At 38.1% G+C, this 18,732-nt stretch overlaps 1 protein-coding gene across 3 annotated transcripts in view; it reads right to left on the reverse strand.

Moving 5' to 3' along the window:
• Positions 1 to 18,726, reverse strand: part of Sh3glb1 (SH3 domain containing GRB2 like, endophilin B1) — a 34,589-nt gene extending 15,863 nt beyond the window's left edge. Inside the window, exons 1-6 of one of the 3 annotated variants that reach the window (XM_005357388.1) lie at positions 18,589 to 18,726; positions 11,164 to 11,305; positions 10,124 to 10,252; positions 7,337 to 7,470; positions 5,236 to 5,328; positions 1,778 to 1,816 (exon numbers count right to left, since the gene is read on the reverse strand). In XM_005357388.1, the coding sequence (XP_005357445.1) occupies positions 1,778 to 1,816; positions 5,236 to 5,328; positions 7,337 to 7,470; positions 10,124 to 10,252; positions 11,164 to 11,305; positions 18,589 to 18,660 (609 nt within the window). In that variant the 5' untranslated portion in view covers positions 18,661 to 18,726. Of the gene's footprint in view, positions 1 to 1,729; positions 1,817 to 5,235; positions 5,329 to 7,336; positions 7,471 to 10,123; positions 10,253 to 11,163; positions 11,306 to 18,588 lie in introns of all 3 variants that reach the window. The other 2 variants (XM_026783937.1, XM_005357389.1) reach the window with 2 other exon arrangements.
• Between the last annotated feature and the right edge of the window lie 6 nt (positions 18,727 to 18,732).

Raw genomic sequence — 18,732 nt, forward strand, 5'->3', positions numbered from 1 at the left:
TTCTTTTGGTTTTTCGAGACAGGGTTTCTCTGTGGCTTTGGAGCCTGTCCTGGCACTAGCTCTGTAGACCAGGCTGGTTTCAAACTCACAGAGATCCGCCTGCCTTTGCCTCCCGAGTGCTGGGATTAAAGGCGTGCGCCACCATCGCCCGGCTAAAATGAGAGGTTTGAACTGCATGATTTCTAACTTTTCTTTCAGGTATAAATTCTAAAATTTTAGTAAATAAAAGGATAAATAGACATTGAATGTTACTGATACAACTATTTTTTTTAGAAACAATCAATTTGAAATATAATAAATTTAAGGTTGCCAGTTAAAGATCTTAATATAAGCAGATGATAAATGACTGTAAAACAAATGCTATTAATAAATCAAGCAAAGTTTTGCAAATTGTTTAAGATATTTTTACCATGGACAAAAGAAAACCTGATTTATACAAAATTAAAAATGACTGAAATAGTCTCACCCTTTTCAATTACCTATAGATAGGAAAATGGAAATAAATAATACGTTCTCTTGCTATATAACAAAAGCTGTAATTTAGCCAGCACTTCAAAAATTAATAGTTGGGAACAAAGGCAAATTCTAAAACATCAGGTTTATTTTTCATGTTTTAATTCAATGCTAATAGAATAAAAGCAATCAATGATCCATTAATTATTAAGTAGACTATTGATTTCTTATCACTTTAAATAGCAGTAACTTATTTATACTATAATTCCAAGAATTAATTTGCATGTGTGCGTGCGTGTGCATGATGGGGTGGTGGTAGTGGTGCACATATGTAGAGGGTAGGGATTGACTTTAGGTGTCTTTCTTGTCTGCTCTCCACCTTACGTTTGACTAGGGTCTCTTACTGAACCTCGAGCTTACCAAATAGCACTAGGGACCTTCCCATTTCTACCCTGGCCTCCAGTGCTGGGGTTATAGATATGCACTGCAATATATGGATTTTTTATGAGGATGCTGGGAATCCAAACCCAGGCCCTGCTGAGTGCGTGGCAAGCACTATACTGACTGAACCATGTACCCAGCTCCAAGGAGTATAAATTGCTAGAGGCTAACATGAATTAACTCTTTCCCTATCTTCACATAATTCTATTAAAGTAAAAAACAAAAACCAAAACAAATGTAACATCTCAAAACTTTCTTCAATTTGAGCTCAATGTGTACATTAGTTATTATAAACAACTTTCATTCTCTTATTCCAGGCTATCACTACTCTGAAATTTTAAGTGAGTTTGCACTGGATATGGAATAGCCCTGGCCATGGGAATTTGTCTCATCCTGGAATGGCAGAAAAAAAAATTCTATATTGAATTTCAGTAACAATATGGTAAATATTGAAGTTATTAAACAAAAAACAAAGTTAATTTGTATACTTTTACTGTTTTCCAAGTAAGGTAAGTCTTGGTGATTTTCACTGCTACAAGTAGCACAATGAAACTGCAGTCTAAACTAACACTAAACTACCATCTCTGCTAAATGTAAAAGAGCATTATATACCAATAATTTTAAAATCTGTTTTGTACACACCAATGATTTTAAAATCTGTTTTAACATGACCTACAAATTTGGCAGATCTTTAGGTTTCAGTATCACTTCAAGTGGCATTTTTTCCCCCAGATAAAATCAATAATTAACTTTAGCTATTTAGATTTCTACATGTAGCTAATAGCAAGAGAAGGCATTTTACTGAAGATGTAGAAAACACAGTAGGCCAACAAACCTTCAGCCATTTTACATGCAGGAAGTTGAGCATGTAAGAGAAATTTACCATAATGCTATCTCCTTCAAGGCGGGCGGAGTTTAGTTGCTTAAGTGCATAGGTGGGAGACAAAGAACACATTATACCTATGAACACACCAGAACAAGTCACTTCCGTACAGTAAAGCATTAAAGAGCTACTCTTCTTTCTAGCTAAAAAACAAACTGTATTTGCTTTTCTACCTATTTCATATAACAGTGCCTACCCAAAGATAAAGAATTTTCAAAATAAAAGACAGTTGGTATTTTATTTCAAACCAGACTTGTTTGGGAGAAACATACCTCTTTAAAAATTACAAATTAACTAACACAATTAAATTTTCATCTGTAAATGCCTACTTTATACCAACAAACTTCCTATTAAAACCTCATTTCTATGCTGTGTATTTTTGGCATCTCTAACCATTTCCTCTTTCAGTTCTCAGCCAGATCTTCCTCATAAGTATGAAAGTCACACAGTCCCTGTAATTCTAATAAGCCTAAAATGCAAATGCGTACAGGTAAAGTTGTGGGTGCAGACAGTGTTCTAACCTACTAGGATTACAGGGCAAAGATTAGATGTCCACGGAGAGAACATACGTTATGTGAATTACCTGAAGGACCGTTTTTCTCAGATTCCTTTAAATGCTAAAAACACTAAAAACAGCGTTTTTTTTCCTCATTAAAATTTTAAAAAGCTAATATTAAGTTACCAAATATAATTTAGATGCACTAATTCAAGTTTTTTCTTGATTCTGGCAAACTTATTTACTTTTTTTTTTGACGTGTCTCATTCATCACATGCCAGCCTCAACATCACTATGTAGCAGAGGGATTACAGGTGTATCTATGTCTGGCTTATTTCACTTTATTATTATTTATTTTGTAATGCAGGGAATAGAATCCAGGGCAAGTAGTCTCTAGCTAGGTCACACTCTCAGTAGAAGTCTTACTGCATCAACAAACTACTCATTTCCTTTTTCACTAAGCCGGCATATTTTAGGAAACGCCTGTGATGTTGTTTTACCTTTCTTCAATACAGTAACCAGTACACATAAATTAGTCAATACTAGACACAGGTAGGTCAAAAACTTTTTTACTGATAGGGCTAAATCATCAAAAAGTTTAATCTAAAAATTTGTGAACTGGCGGTAGCAGAAATTTTTGCACTATTAATGAACTTTGTATTAGAGTACATCTCACAAAGTGAATTAAAAGAGTGACAACAGGAAAACAGTGAAGGACGCATTTTAGAAAGTAGAATAAACCTAGCTCCCAGACCTCAAGAGGACAGTAATGGGTAGTCACAAAATAATCCACATTAAAAAACAAACAGTGAAATTAAACGATATTTAGGGTACTTGCCAACTCAACACCAAGAAAAGTATCAGAAAAAAAGCAAAAAAATAAGTAAATAAAAAGCAAAACTAAACTTCCAGTGGTCTATATCATTTTCATTTACTTGAAAGACAGGGCAAAAAGTAATTCAGACTTATGGCAATAATGTCTGAAAAAGAATGAAAAGAATGAATCATTGAGAAAAAAATAAGAACAAATTTTTGTCTGGGCTAATATCTTCATTATTTGTGTACAGATAAATTTGATTGTTCATTGTATTAATTCTAAAAACCTTTACATAAATTGCTGGGTTATATATACCACCTGTATCATCTTTTAATTCTGAACATGAAATTTCATGGCTGTATCAACTGCCAACAACTTTTCCAGATGTCTCAAGAAGAATCACTCTTCAGAAGGCGACTCTTTTTAGTTCCTACGCATCCTGCAGTGGTGCCACACGCCAGTAACCCCAAAGGGCAGTTACAGCTGGATCTGTGCTTCTGGCACTTTTCTAGGTTGAAAAGCAGCCATCATAAAGAAGCATCATAATGGTTGTTAAATAAATGTTTGTGTTGGAGCCTGGTAATATATTATTCTTATTCCATAATCATCAAAGTTTTTTCTTTTCTTTTTTTTTTAAATATTTATTATGTATACAATATTCTGTCTGTGTGTCTGCCTGCAGGCCAGAAGAGGGCACCAGATCTCATTACAGATGGTTGTGAGCCACCATGTGGTTGCTGAGAATTGAACCTTTGGAAGAGCAGGCAATGCTCTTAACCTCTGAGCCATCTCTCCAGCCCATCAAAGTTTTTTCTACTCTAGATAATTTTTCCCAATGATTCTTGGTAAGACTTTCCTAATTATAAAATTTGTATCTTAAAGTAAATTCAAACAAATTCATTTATCTTAACAACTAGAAACCAGTAGGGTCTCTTGCTATCTACAGCATTCTTTTATAAATTTTAATTTTACAGATAGCTTGCTTAAGGGGAATCACACTGTGGTAATGATGTCATGATAAACGGAGACATGGAAATGAGAGCAAATTTGCATTATCAAAGCTAGCCCTTCCCTAGCGGTAGCTAATACAAAGCACCAATTTCACCACAGAGCAATTTTCAACCTTTCTTTTTCCAAAGAAAACTATCGACATCACTAGCATTGTAACTATATGCTTATTATAAAATGATTGTGGTTGTGGTGGGGAGTCCAGATATTATGCCTCTTAACAAAACACATCCCTAAGCTCAAATTAAAATGTTAATTCCTTTAACAAACTCACACTCGCTTATACTATTTTTCAAACTGTTAGAATTTAAATCTAATTTAAGTGCTGTATATAATAGAATGAAAATATAGACAGCATGCCTATTAGACTAAAGTTTAAAACTAAAACTACTTAATAAAAGTTATACATAAAAGCACTTGAATATCATTTTAATAGATAATTTAAAAACTATTTTAGGGCTGGTTTTCTAAAAAATTATAGCAAAACTTATTAATCCACATGGGTTTCTTCCTCTTTGAATAAGCTACGAGGGAAACTATTCCATTTTTTTTTTTTTTTTGGTTTTTTTGAGACAGAATTTCTCTGTGTAACAGTGCTGGCTATCCTGGAACTAACTCTCATAGACCAGGCTGGCCTCAAACTCACAGAGATCCGTCTGCCTCTGCCTCCTGAGTGCTGGGATTAAAGGCGTGTGCCACCACGGCCCAGCTAATACTATTCAATCTTTTGGAACTATTCTTGATGATAGCCTTTACTTATTTTGAGTTAGATATGGAAAGAAAATTACTTTGTCATAGGCAAATATTCTCAAACTTGATTCATTTTCATCTTGATTAAAATCTTCTCCCATTTCCTACTATAATTATTTTCCTAAAAAGCCTATTAGCCATGCACACTAGGAATGATGCACAGAGCAGTTGTAGTACCACCTCAGTGTTGGGGACTAATGCCTCTCGATAATGACCACTTGTATTTACTTGGATGTATTAAGTTCTCATCAGTCTCTTTCAAGACAAAAATACACTCCAAATGCCATAGTCTAGTCTATACCTTAAACAGTGTACTAGTAAAATACTTTTGAAGTTATTAAGCCAAAGTATTTTTCTATTAGAAACAGATAAACATACACTACTTACTGAACTTTTAGTTTCTGCAGCTTTTGCCTTTTTAAGTCTCGTTTTTGCAGCATCCAAATCCAGTCTCTTATTCTGTAATAGTTTTCTTTCTTTCTACAAATAATCAAAAAGAACAAAGTAAAGCTACGATTATCCACATTTAAAAAAAATCACCCTACATGGAAGATGTATATAAGCTCATAAAGACTTCCTACAGGTATCTTCCCTTTTTGCTTGGAGATAGGACACCCACTATGTAGACCAGATCAGACTGGCCCTGAACTGTGGCAATACTCCTGCTTCTGCTTTCTGAATGCTACGATTATAGGCACGTTATACCCAACATTTCCCTTACCTGCCCCTTTAAAACTACTTCAAGACATTCCAGATTCTGAATCCAAGGAATTTGGAAAAGATGCCCCAGAAATAAAGGTGTATTAGTTTTAATATCTTGCCGTATGTTTCCCTCCCACCAGGTTTCTTTCCCTCTGGAGAACATCTGGCACTATCGATCTTTGGATGCTACAACCAGGAGGTGTTAAAATAGCATTTACTTGGTAGAAGCCAGGGATGTTGCTAACCATCCTATAGTGCAGTCTAGCTCCCACAACCGAGAGCCATTTGGCTGAGTGTCAGAGGTGGCTAGGGGTAAGAAGCTGTTTTAGATTGTTAGAGGGGTCTAGGACAAGGCTCTGTGAAGCCCTATGTGATCTCCCTGACAGACTGGGCAAGCTGTTTTTACTATGTTACAGCAACAAATGTAACTCAACTACTCTGAAACAGAATTTCAAATTTATAGACAAAATAACACATAAACATAACTCAAGTTACTGTATAATGCTTTATACTAAATATAGTTGAGTCTGTTTTCTTAATTTTTATATTCCATATATCAGATTTCATTCTACTGACATGTTAATTTTTTTAGTGGAAGGAACTGAACCCCAGTCTTCATGCTAGGTACGTACTCTCATACTGAGCCATATTCTTGGCTTAATCTAGTATCTTTCTTAGTTATATCAATTTAGGTCAAGCCCAAACTACTTTTGTTTACAGAGATGAAGTCATGATTAAACATACTGAAACTTCTAGGACACTCTGTAGAACAGAATATGCAAATTAAAGTTTGTGGTTGGATGTATACCAGTGAGTGGCACTGAGAAAGTCTTATGGAAAAATATCTGTTAACAGCGTCCTTCTCTGTCAGAAATAAGACAAGTTCATGGACTAACAGATTAAATTTAGAAAGAAAGTGACAACATCAATGTTTATGAAATAAACATTTTAAAAATAATACATTTCCTGGAACACACAGATAAAGTACAGGAACAGAAATAATTAGTATAGGCTGTTATTTATAAATAACTCAAAGTATAGAAGCAGAACTAATTAATAGGTTTCTAGTTTCAGTTTAAATTAATATGCAAGTATACTATAATGATACTTTGTTTTCATAACCATTACAGGAATTTCTGTTGTAAAACGGAGAGAGACCGTGGTGTGCTGGAGCCAAGGGGCCTCAGGGTGGGTGAGAGAGAGACATGCTAACAGACAGCACTCATGTGCAGGGTTTCTTTATTAGGGGAGGGAGTGCAGAGCAGCCTCGTGGGGTGTGAGAGAAAGAGAGATACAGGAATGCAGAGAGACAGACACAGAGAGACACACACAGAGGTATAGAGAGGCAGAGAGATGGGCGGGGGCTGCGGAGAGGAGAAGAGAGAGAAGGGTTCTGCCTTTTAAAGGGAAGAGCACAGTGCATGTGCACAGAGACCACACAGCAGGTTAGGGTACTGCCTGCTTACGAGGCATGTGCATAGAGGTGATGCATTCTGCCAGGTCTCCAAAGGGTGGGCTAGGTGTGCCTGAATGCTAACAAATTCACCACAGATTTGAGAGTTGGTAAGGCATGGAAATCAATGCACAGGCATATCAACAACAATGCAGGACTGAAAAATGGGGATTGTGTTACTAATAGCTCTTTGAGGTTTATGTTTGGATGAATATGCACCTGTTCGGGGTATTTAAATGTTTTAATCTGCAACATTTACCAGCACTAGGATTATCCATTAAAAACTAAGCATAAATCTAAATTACGTGACAAATGGAATATTTCCCAACTCACTGCGATTGTTTTGTAATCCCCTTCTATAAAGTTTCTTAAAGGAGTGAGGAAATTTAAGGCTGATGTTTGAATCAGCTCTCTGTCAGCTGTTCCGATTCGTTTCTGTGTTTCTCCACATTTAATAAGGGCATTACCTGCAAAAGAACAAAAAATTGTATGTTTTTTAAAAGCTCTGTCTAGTAATGTTAGAAAATTAATATGTAACTTATCTATTTGACTTGCTCAAGTTAGTTGTCAGCTTGTTTAACTCAGAATCAAACAGATTACTTGAAAGGTATACTTATTTAAAAAGCAAATTAAAAGTAAATATCTAAATGAAAATGACAAAGATGAACTAACTGCCTAGCAATGATAACTATAATTTTTTTGTTTTGTTTTGTTTTTGAGACAGGGCTTCCCTGTAGCTTTGGTGACTGTCCTGGAGCTAGTTTTGTAGATCAGACTGGCCTCGAACTCACGGAGATCTACCTGCCTCTGCCTCCCGCGTGCTGGGATTAAAGGCGTGCGCCACCACTGCCCAGCCATAACTATAATTTCTAACAGTGAGATCAAAGAGCACAGATACATGGAAGGCATAAAGCTGGCCTGAGGATATAGCCCAATACAAAACTTAAAGTACTTAACAAGTAGACCAAGTCATAATCTGCCCTGTTTCTGTATCCATACACACCTGAAATATCCACAAATTAGAGTTTACATCTTAAGAAGCTCACATCGAGGCATTAGGGGTAGTGTGGAGGTACTGGAGCACCCATGGACCTCTGATTGCTTTTTATTCCTATAACAAGGGGCTCTACCTTTTGGAATTCACTAGACTATCACATGGTTCACAGGAAACACCACATCCAACCAAGAATGCTTGAAGACATTTACAAAGCTTTATATGAAATTCATTCATTTTTGTTATCATAAGCTAGGGGTGATGGTTAGTGTTAAGTGTCAACATGACAGAGTCTGGGTGTGCCTGTGCTGTGTTAACTGAGGAAGGAACACACATCTTCACTGTGAGTGTAACTCTCCCTGGCAGGGACTGCAGACTCTGAAATACAGGATGAGCTGAGCACTAACTAGTGTTCATCTCAGCTTCTAATACAGATGCATGAACCATCTCTCTTTGGGGTCTGTTGCTGTAATCTGCAAGTGTGAGCTAAAAGAAACTCTTTCTCCCTCAGAAAGAAAGAAAGAAAGAAAGGAAGGAAGGAAGGAAGGAAGGAAGGAAGGAAGGAAGGAAGGAAGGAAGGAAGGAAGGGAAGGGAAGGGAAGGAAAGGAGAGAGAGAAAGAAAGGGAGAGAGAGAAAGAAAAGAAAGAAAGAAAAGGAGGGAGGGGGGAAGGACCGAAGGTGAGAGGAAGGAGGGAGAGAGAAAGGAAGGAAGGAAGGAAGGAAGGAAGGAAGGAAGGAAGGAAGGAAGGAAGGAAGGAAGGAAGACAGGCAGGCTCATGTTTCACAAGAGTTTAGTCCAGATATTTAAACAGAGTTAGAACAGACAGAAAGAGCATGTGATCAGGATTCTATTTCCAATTCTACCTCCAGTAAACTTGGGTTCTTTAGATCTTAATCCTTTTATGTTAAAATGGGATTAGATCCACATTGTTAAGGAGTTAAGAGCTCCTGTCTCTACATACGGACATCTGCTTTTGAATTGTTATCAGGGTGGTCACAGATTATTTAGCCTCTTCAAACCTAAATTTCCTTGTTTTTAAAATGGGCACAACAGAATTTATACTATTAAAAATGTTACATAGTAAAACTCTGTCTCAAAACTCCAAAAGATACAAAAAGTGAGGATTTACCAAAATAATAAATATATTATACTGTGCTTAGACCAATGCCTAGGATACCAATTTCTGGCCACTATTTTCTGGTAATAGATTCTGTATGAGTTCAGAACAAGAAAGCAATAAAGCATGAAATTTCTCTAAAATTAGCAGTCACACTTTAATTTCAAAGTTAATCATTTCAAATCTCTCAGATTTAGAATTACAAAGAATATACTGTAAATATTTCAATGTTACATATATATTCAGTCAACTAGTGGCATTAAATAATATTTAGGTTTGTTTCCTTCTGACACAAACAGAATATTAACACAGAAATCTGTAATAGTGCTATGTCATAAGAAAATTAGGTCTGATAATAGAAACATGGAACTTTGTGGTCTGTGTAGGGCCAGAGCTGCCAAGCCTGACAACCTGAATTTGATTCCTGGGACCCACATGATAGAAGAGTGCCAATTCCTTCAAGCTGTCCTCTGATCTCTGCATAAGCACTGTGGTATGTACACCACATACATTCATATAGACATACACAGTCACATACATGTACACAGAGCAAAATAAAACAACAACAAAAAACTTCCAATGTAATACAAGTTGGTCCAGGAACTAACAAGCTGGGTTACCTGTAAACAGTGACGGAAAACATGACTAGAAATGCAGCGCAGTGATGTACCCAGAGGACGACTGCACAGAGGTCAGAAGCAATAAGGTCTGGTCAAACACCTAGCATGTGAAGTGCTCTAATACCAATAAGCACTCAAAGTTTCAATGTAAGTCATCACAACAATTTCTACTATAATACAGGCAATGAAAGTTAATAAGAACATGAATTCATTTAACATTTAGACCTAAAAGATCTAAGATGTGAATGTTCTAAGTAACTATTTTTTCATCATAATTTTAACATAATAAACAAAGTTAAAATCGGCTCTACTGTATGCTCACATCTCACAACATCAGAAATCTAAATGTGAAAATGGTTCCTTTCCGAACCTTCCACTTTCACTCACCATAAGCTGTCCCTGGGCCAAACTCGGTCCCGGCATCAATCATATATTGTCCCAGAAGTTCTGGGTTGTTTATACGACTTGGTGCTTTTCTATCCAGTTTCTCATAAACAAATTCTTCTATCCTGGCATCTAGGAGAAAGGTTACAAATACCAGTGTTTCAAAAGACAGACCTGTAACTTCAGTACTGGGGAGATGGAGGGGGACACTCTAGTTCATGGCCAGCCTCTATTACACAGTGAAGACCCTTTTCCCCAAAACCAAAACAAATGAAAAGAATTTTAAATCAATCAGCAATTATTTCAAAAAAGCAGAATTATTTAGAAGTTTGTTCCCCTTCCAGTCACTTACTACTTCTTAAAAATGTAAAATTAGCATTTGTTCAAGTATATACCTTTAAATTTAATAATATATAATTATATGTTGACTATTATATAATCTCTAAAAGTTTATAGTTCAGAAACCTGGTAATATACCTTAGTACAGAAACATTCTCAAGTTAAACTTGTTATTTGGGTATACTTAGAGATCTTAAGTTTCAGAAGAAGAATTATAAACTTAATATCCAGTGAAGCTGCCTTTAATCTACTCTTAAGTTATGTTCATCATCTTAAATAAAATCAGGCTAGTCAGCTATAGAAGCCATATCTGACATGTTTTATCATGAACATGTATTAATTCTCTCTTACAGAGAGTCTAAACACAGACACAGAGCTTGAAGGATACAAGCATTCTGTTTGGGAGCAGTCTTCGGACCCAACAACAGTATGACCTAAAACTTGTGCTCACGTGCATGCACATAGGTACATGTGGCAGTCACAAGTGAACGTTTGGTGTCTTCCTAAATGACAGTGAAAAGTTTTTTGTTTTCTTTCTTTCTTTCTTTCTTTCTTTCTTTCTTTCTTTCTTTCTTTCTTTCTTTCTTTCTTTCTTTCTTTTTTTAAAAAAAGGTCCTGAACAGTAATGGAAATACAAGTTGTACTTTCAACCTAAAAAACGTTTACCAGCAATACGTAGGGCGGACGAGAAGCAAATATCTTACTTGGATTTGGCTGCAAAAGCACTTCAGTCTGTTTCATTATCTTTTCTGTCCATATTTTGGTACATTCGGCTTTGCTAAGGAGGTTTTCCAAGTGTGCATCCAATTCCGTCTTCTCTGCTTGACCAAGCTTCTCTTCTGTGAACTGTGATTATTTAAAATAAGTGTATGAATATATAAACAGAGCTCAAATATATGCTAGGAAATTGTTAATAAGTGAAATCAAATTGAAATCCAAACAATCCTAAGCATATAAACAGATAAACTCCAGGCTTACCTGTAAACCATTACTTATGAAAGTTTTGTGTGTGTGCATGCCTATGGTAGTTCATCAACCTCTTACTACAGCACTTATGATGACTATCTTATGTCTTCTGTTAACATGCATGATGTGAATTCTAAATTTCTTGGTACATAAACGTTCCTGACAAGAACTGGTAAAATCTGAGTTCAGATCCTGACTATATGTATGCTAATTGACACAGGCAACTTTTCAGTAGTTTTTGTTTTGCATCCTTTCTTATAAAAGTGATACAACATATTATATTCTTTTTGAGATAGGGTTTCACTGTGTAGCTCAAAATGGTTTTGACTTTTTTCAGCTTCCCAAATCATAAGCATTCTGAGGATTAAGAAAGACTGTCTACAAAAAAAGTATCTGCTTAGAACCTGCTAATTGCTATTCAAATTTGAAATATTTAAATTTTGACTTATTTATTACTTATAAGTTGAATCATACCCAAGTCACACATTTATGGGACCTATGCAAGCATCACTTAGGTTTGTTTCTTCAGAGTATGTTCTAACAAGGTGTTTAATATGTTATATTTGCTACGTTATTCACACAGAAGAAGTATTTTTATAAGACTTATTTTTTTAAACAAATTTAAATATGTATATGTGTGTGTGCATAAATGAGTGTAGGTGCCCAGAGTCCAGAAGAGGGTAACTGATCCCTGAAGTTGGAGTTACAGGGGGTTGTCAGCCATCAGACATGGGTGCTGGGAACTCAACTCAGATCCTCGGTCTGCAAGAGCGGTTAGTATGTATTCTTATCCACTGGGCCATCTCTCAAGGCCCCAAGTGGAGGTGTTCTCTTTAAAGGTCAGAAAATGAGGTTGGATACATTCAACATACCCATTCTTATTATATGGCTGTGATGGTGGCTAAGGAAAGGCAGCAGTGTCTATATAATAGAGAAAAAAAGGTCTCTGTTCATATGGCGCCTTCTGGGTACTTTCAACTAACCACCAGATGTGACATCTGAAGTGCTGCACCATCTGTAGCTCTCTTCTAGAATATATGGCGCTTGCCCTTTACTGTAGAAAAATTCAGATGTGGTGGTTAGCTAATAAAATAATGCCTACCTTTCTCTCCTCTCACTTACAATCCTTTCTTTTGCTTTATTTTTCTGAGTCTTATATCCATTCCTTGGGCCTTACTATTCCTGGCTTAATACTTTCAAAGGATTATCAGCACTCTTAGCTTAAGGGTCCTCATATTCTTTACTAAAGAGCCTATATAGGGCCAGAGTCCAACTACTTCCTTGAGACCTCCAAACTTGCCATATACTGCACAGAGGCAGTACACTGTAACTAAGAACTGGGCAGCAATAATGGCAAGCCCCTGATCCTGAGGTCAGCCATGTAAACTGCATTCTCATTCTGCGAGTGTTCTTTACTTAGTCTAAGCAGATCTTTTGGAGAGGCATATATTAGAATTTTACATGTTAAAACTTCACCTCCAATGGTGAGGTAAAACTCAGAAAGCACAGAGACAAAGGAAACACACTTAGATGAACATCATCTTTAAAGGATTATCAAGAAAAACTTCTTTTAGCTTTTAAAATATATGCCAGTTGTTTCTTTACTCCATCCATTCCTTCAACAAATATTTAGTCTTCCTTTAAAAATTTAAAATTACATTTTATTTAGTGTATGTCTGCATGCGTATGTACATATGTGGCAGTCATGAGCGCCACTTGTAGCAGTAGGTTCTCTCCTTCTATATGTATGTATATCCATATATACATACACACACATGCTAGTTACTAACTAGTACTAACTAGGGTAAGCATTTAGGTTTCCAACAAAACAGGCAAAGTTTCTGTTCTTAAGAATCTAACACTCTTGTAGGGAAGAAACAAAACTTAATCAGAGTGTAAGCGCTGCAAAGGGTTAAAGATGCTCAACAGAAAACCAACACAGACGACTCTACTTTTTTCTGAGTGACGTAATAAATCTAAGTAGAGAGGAACAGCTATGGAAGAGGAGAAAACAGGAGAATAGGGGACATCTTCACTGAGGAAGAAATGAGCCAGCCTGGGAGAGGAGCTCAGAGAGATGGCATCGATGAGGAAGGAGCAGCTCACTTGCCATGTTTATACATATTAAATATTAATTTCCTTAGAGAAATCTGTTGTAACTAAGACTAGATTTTCAAAGAATAGATTAATAACAGAAGTCAACAACATGAATTTAAACATCATTATCTATTAGGTCAGTCTTTGTGTGAGATACTCTACTAGTAAGTTTGGTCTGTTACAAGGTAGAACTAACTGAAACGTATTATCTAAGGGTGAGGGAAATACAGCCCCTCCTTGTCTAGTATGCAAAATCTCAGTTTTGTCTAACATGTTTAGAAACACTAGATTTATAGGTACAGATTAGAAATTATTAAAACATGTTTATGACAGTAACTCAAGAAATTGTCACTGAATTTATCAAAACAAGTTAGGACTCAGACAAGTTTGGGACAGTATTTCAGAGCTAATGATTATAAAGTTAGTTATTTGGGAAAAAATACTTCATAATCTCAGTCTAGTAGGCCTGTTGGCTTTTTTTTTTTTTTTTTTTTTGGTTTTTCGAGACAGGGGTTTTCTGTGGTTTTGGAGCCTGTCCTGGAACTAGCTCTTGTAGACCAGGCTGGTCTTGAAACTCACAGAGATCCGCCTGCCTCTGCCTCTCGAGTGCTGGGATTAAAGGCGTGCGCCACCACCGCCCGGCTGGCTTATTATTTTTTTATATTTTGGTCTTAAAAATATAGGAAAATATAAGAGAGCAAAGATGATATTTTTAACAAACCATTTATTTGCTATGGACTTAAGAGTCTTCAAAGAAACAAGAAAAAAGCAAACTTTATATAACTTATAAATAAATATCTAACTGTGACACCTAATCATGGTTGTCAACTTCATATACCTGGTTTAAAAAAAAAAAAAACAAAGGAGGAACTCCCTCCATCAGATTGGCCTGTATGCATGTCTGTGGGCATTTTCTTGTGAACCTGAGGTAGGGGGACCCAGCCCACTATGGGTAGAATCGTCTGTAGGCAGGTGGACCCAGTCTCTTCGGTGGGTTCCTGCCTTGGCTTCCCTTGCTGGTGGACTGTGAACTCTTTCCGAGTTGGTTTTAATTATGTCTTTATCACAGCGACAGAAAGCAAACTCCAACAGTGACTCATATACAGTAAGACTGTACAAAAATAAAAACTTTTACTTTAGTGAGCAGACAATGGACAAAACAAACCCTCAAAGACAGTGACAGTAGCCTCCGCATGGATAAAAGGCAGGTTTCCCTAGAGTCTAGAAAACAGCTGGAAGGCCCACATGAGCACGGCACTGAAGACCTGCAAACATTCCCACATTTACACTCAGTTTTCTAGCGTTACTATACTCATACATATGCCTCATATTTCAGCAAACATAGCTTTCTTATTAGTTTTTCAAAAAATTTTAACACATTTGCTATTATCATCATTATTATTGAGAGGCAGACAGCCATGCATATATACCCAGTCTGGCCTTCAACTTGATTTTCCTGCCTTACTTCCTGAGTTTAGGCATTGGGGTATGCGCAGCCATGTGTAGCTTATTTCTACAATGATTTTTTTTCCCCCCAAAGAAGATAATGCATCTTGGTCATGCTTCTGAACTTCCCAATGTCAGGGCTCAGTTTATGTTCAAAAATTCCATATACTAAGGTATGTATCATATTGAAAAAACTTACAGGATAGGGATAATAATTCTAGTGAGGAATAAGTTGAGGGTTGGAGTTATTAAACATTTTGTCTGAGGTGTCAGAGTTGGGATTGAATAACTTTATGTTGACCTCAAGAAGTTAACAATCTTTATTTTACTCCCATAGTTCAAATATACCATACCCTGTGCTTCCTTGTTTACAGAACTGGAGGTCTATCTTTGCTTCTTATAGGATACTCAGTTAATTACCAAATTAAGGATGGCTTAAATGCTATCTTGAATTAGAAAAAAAAAGTGGGAGGGGGCTAGGACAGATAGACAGTAACATTGCTAATGCTATATTTCTGTTTCTTTATCAAAATGCAAACTTATAAAAATAGTAATTTTCCAGGATCTTACATTTGGGGGCCCAACTTCTCAAAAAGTATAATCGGATGCGGTTTTTCATACTATGTCAACTGTAGCACAGGAAAACAGCACGAGGATAGAACGTCTAACTCATAGATTCTTTCTAAACACTGCTTTAAGGCAAGGGACTGTGATGAGTTAGGATACATTCTGTCCTAATATTGTTCTAAGTCAAGACTTATCTACCTATTTATATACTTGAATAGTTTTGACTCATGTTTTTTTAAACAAGAAATTTAATTTCTAATAAAAATGTCTAGGTGACATGAAAGTACCTACAGTAGTTGCCCAGGGAATGGTCCATTTTTTAACATCCAATCTGATTTGAAAGGCAACTACTTGGAGACAGAGAAAGCCTGGCTCTCCACTACTCTCCAGCTCACAGCTCTTACAACTATTCCTAGCACGAAGCTGGCACTGGCACTGGCACTGGCACTGTACCCGCATCACCACAGCTCAGAGGAGTAACTCGGTTATTGACTAAATGCTGGAATAAAAAGCAGGGTTTTGTTGTAAACTACTATGCTAGCATTCTAGCTTTCATGTTTTATTTTAGAAACACCCCCTTTTCCTTAAAAATTTAATTAAAAAACACCGTGGAATGTGTCAAACATACAAAAAACTAACAGTATAGTGGAAACAGTATAATGAAACTTTGTAAGTCTGTACCCACAATTCAGCTTCAATAACTATCACCGCTCTGCTAATCTGCTCTCAACCGTACAGCAAACCCCAAACTGTAAGTTTAACCATAATATTTCAGCATGTGGCATTAATAGTTACAGACAATATAAAAGGAACCTTAATACTAAAGGAGACTTTCTCCATTTTAAATTTTCCCTTTTTAATAAAAAATGGTTGAATCCAAAATCCAAGGGGTCCTTTTTCACACATCTTTTTCTCATGCTCCAGGGCTAATGTGACAGCCAAGACTGCCAACTAAATCACAAACACCCGCAGCCGGTGTGGCCACAGCTCTTTCCCACTGGATCTCCCCAGTATCCCTAGAGCACCAAAGTCTTTGAACTTGTTTCTTTTGTCTGGAATACCTTTCTTCCAAAACAAAAGCCAAGTAAAACCTCCACATACTGTGTCTCATTACTTCACTCAGGTCTGTACTCATCCTGAGAAGGGCATGCCGAATTCCCCCACTGCTGCAACACGACGATCCCCTCCACTAGCACGCTATTCACTACCATCACCTGCTCCACTCTAGTCTGTGTTCTGTGAGACTCTAAGTTTCATGAGGAGAAACACTTTGTTGAGTGTATTAGCTGCTAGTCAGTGGTGTTCCTAATACAGAAGCTAAGCATGGAACATATGCTTGAATAAGACTGAAAATTATTTGCCAGCTCACATATTAGGATACAACTTAAAAACCTTTTTAAAAAGCACTTGAAACAATGAACAATTAAAATTCATTTGGGAAGTGCAGCTCTTAAGTTTTTCTAGATTTGCTTTTTTAAAACTGAGTCTCTCAATAATTTAGATTGAATTGCATAAATGTGCGCTGTTGAAGCACAACACATTATGTGTCTGAAACAACTGTATAAAGCTATGGCATTCTGAAATGTCAAATCTTCATTAAATATCCAGAATACAGGTAAGCAACACTAAACAAAAAATACCAGACTCTGTTCTCTAGTGGAGTTGATCTTGAGTCTAAAAATGTTTTTCTTTCGTTTCCCATTTATTTAACCATACATATCTGGGAAGGACGTAGGATAAAGGACAAAGTACGGCAGCTAGCTTGTCACTCATCACATCGGCTCAGGAAGTCAAAAGCAAGATGGAATTAGAATTTCCCACCTCTCAGTTACTCGCTGTTGATAACAAATGATCTTCAAGGTCTTTTAGGGCCGCCTCGTGTCCCTAGTCTACACATAAGCCTGCAGTGCTCACTCAGAAAAACCAGCTTCTAGTGTTGGAGTAGGCCAGAGGGCAACAGCTGACAACTAGCCACACAAGTCAAGCAAGCTATTTACATCTCTGAGGTTGCTTCCTTTTATCCAAAGGAGGGTTACCATTGTGTCTCTGGCGAGGTGACAGAGGGTGCAGCGAATATGTTAAATGGACAGCAAACTATTTTTCATAAGCTAGGCGGTTATTAATTGGGGGACTCTCCCAGTCTTTTGCCAAGGGCAACTCAATATGATATCAACGGTGTCAATAAAATTGGGGTAAAGGATACAAGAAATGAAATAACAGAAGGGAGACGTATAGTTCGGTGTAATTCTGGCACACGGGGCATTACTTTTCTCCTTACAGAAGAGAATTCTGTTGCTACCCTATGTCAGTAACACAAATACCAGATTGTTTATAACCCGTGTTGTGAAATTGACATCTGTTCATAGATTTAACTGCGTTTGCATCATGTGTTGACTGTAAAAAATCTGCCCAAGTTCCCTATTGCCCAAGTTCCCTTCCTTGATTACAGAATAAGGAGACGCAGTGAACTCTCCCCCTCCAAGGGTGCCAGAAGCATACCAACGTGACCACGGCCACAACAACACGAGTCCTGCCCGCTTCTCACCCCTGCTCTAGATCCTATTTGGGGAATGGGTCAGGGCGCCCCTAATCTTAGGTTTCCTGCGTCCTTGGTGAAGCTGGGACGCCGACAGGGACAGACGCTCTCCATTCCCCCCACGGGCTGCTCCAGGGGCGGAGAGGCTGGTGGGAACAGAGGGGGCAGTGGAGCAGGAAAAGGAAACTCCCTCCTTGGACGCGGCCCGGAGGGCGAGGGCGACCCAAGGGAAGGGTGGGGGTGGCGCAGAGGTGCTCAGCCTGCCCTGGCTCGCCCGCCGGGACACCGAGGCCTCCGGCCCGGGGTGAGCCCAAGGTGTGTCCGGGGTGGCGGACGCTCGGGGCCGCGTCCGGGCTCGCCTCGCTCGGCGCCGAACGGCGGTTGGGTAGAGCGACGCGGAAACGGCCGGCGGGACCGGGGCGCCAGGCCGCGCCCAGCAGCAGGCCGGGTCGTCGGCGTCGCCCTCCCCTCGGCCTCCCCGGCGCCACCGCCCCGTCCTCAACCGTCGCCGCCGTACCTGCACGGCCCGGCTGAGGAAGGTGCCCGCGTCGGCCGCCAGCTTCTTCACGTTGAAATCCATGATGTTCATGCCGGGCGACGGCGGCGGCGAGACAGAGCCGCCGGCTGGGCTAGCGGGGAGGCGGGGGGCGCCGCGGCGGCG

This window comes from Microtus ochrogaster, chromosome 21 (assembly GCF_000317375.1).
Source record: "Microtus ochrogaster isolate Prairie Vole_2 chromosome 21, MicOch1.0, whole genome shotgun sequence".
NCBI classification, from domain to species: domain Eukaryota; kingdom Metazoa; phylum Chordata; class Mammalia; order Rodentia; family Cricetidae; genus Microtus; species Microtus ochrogaster.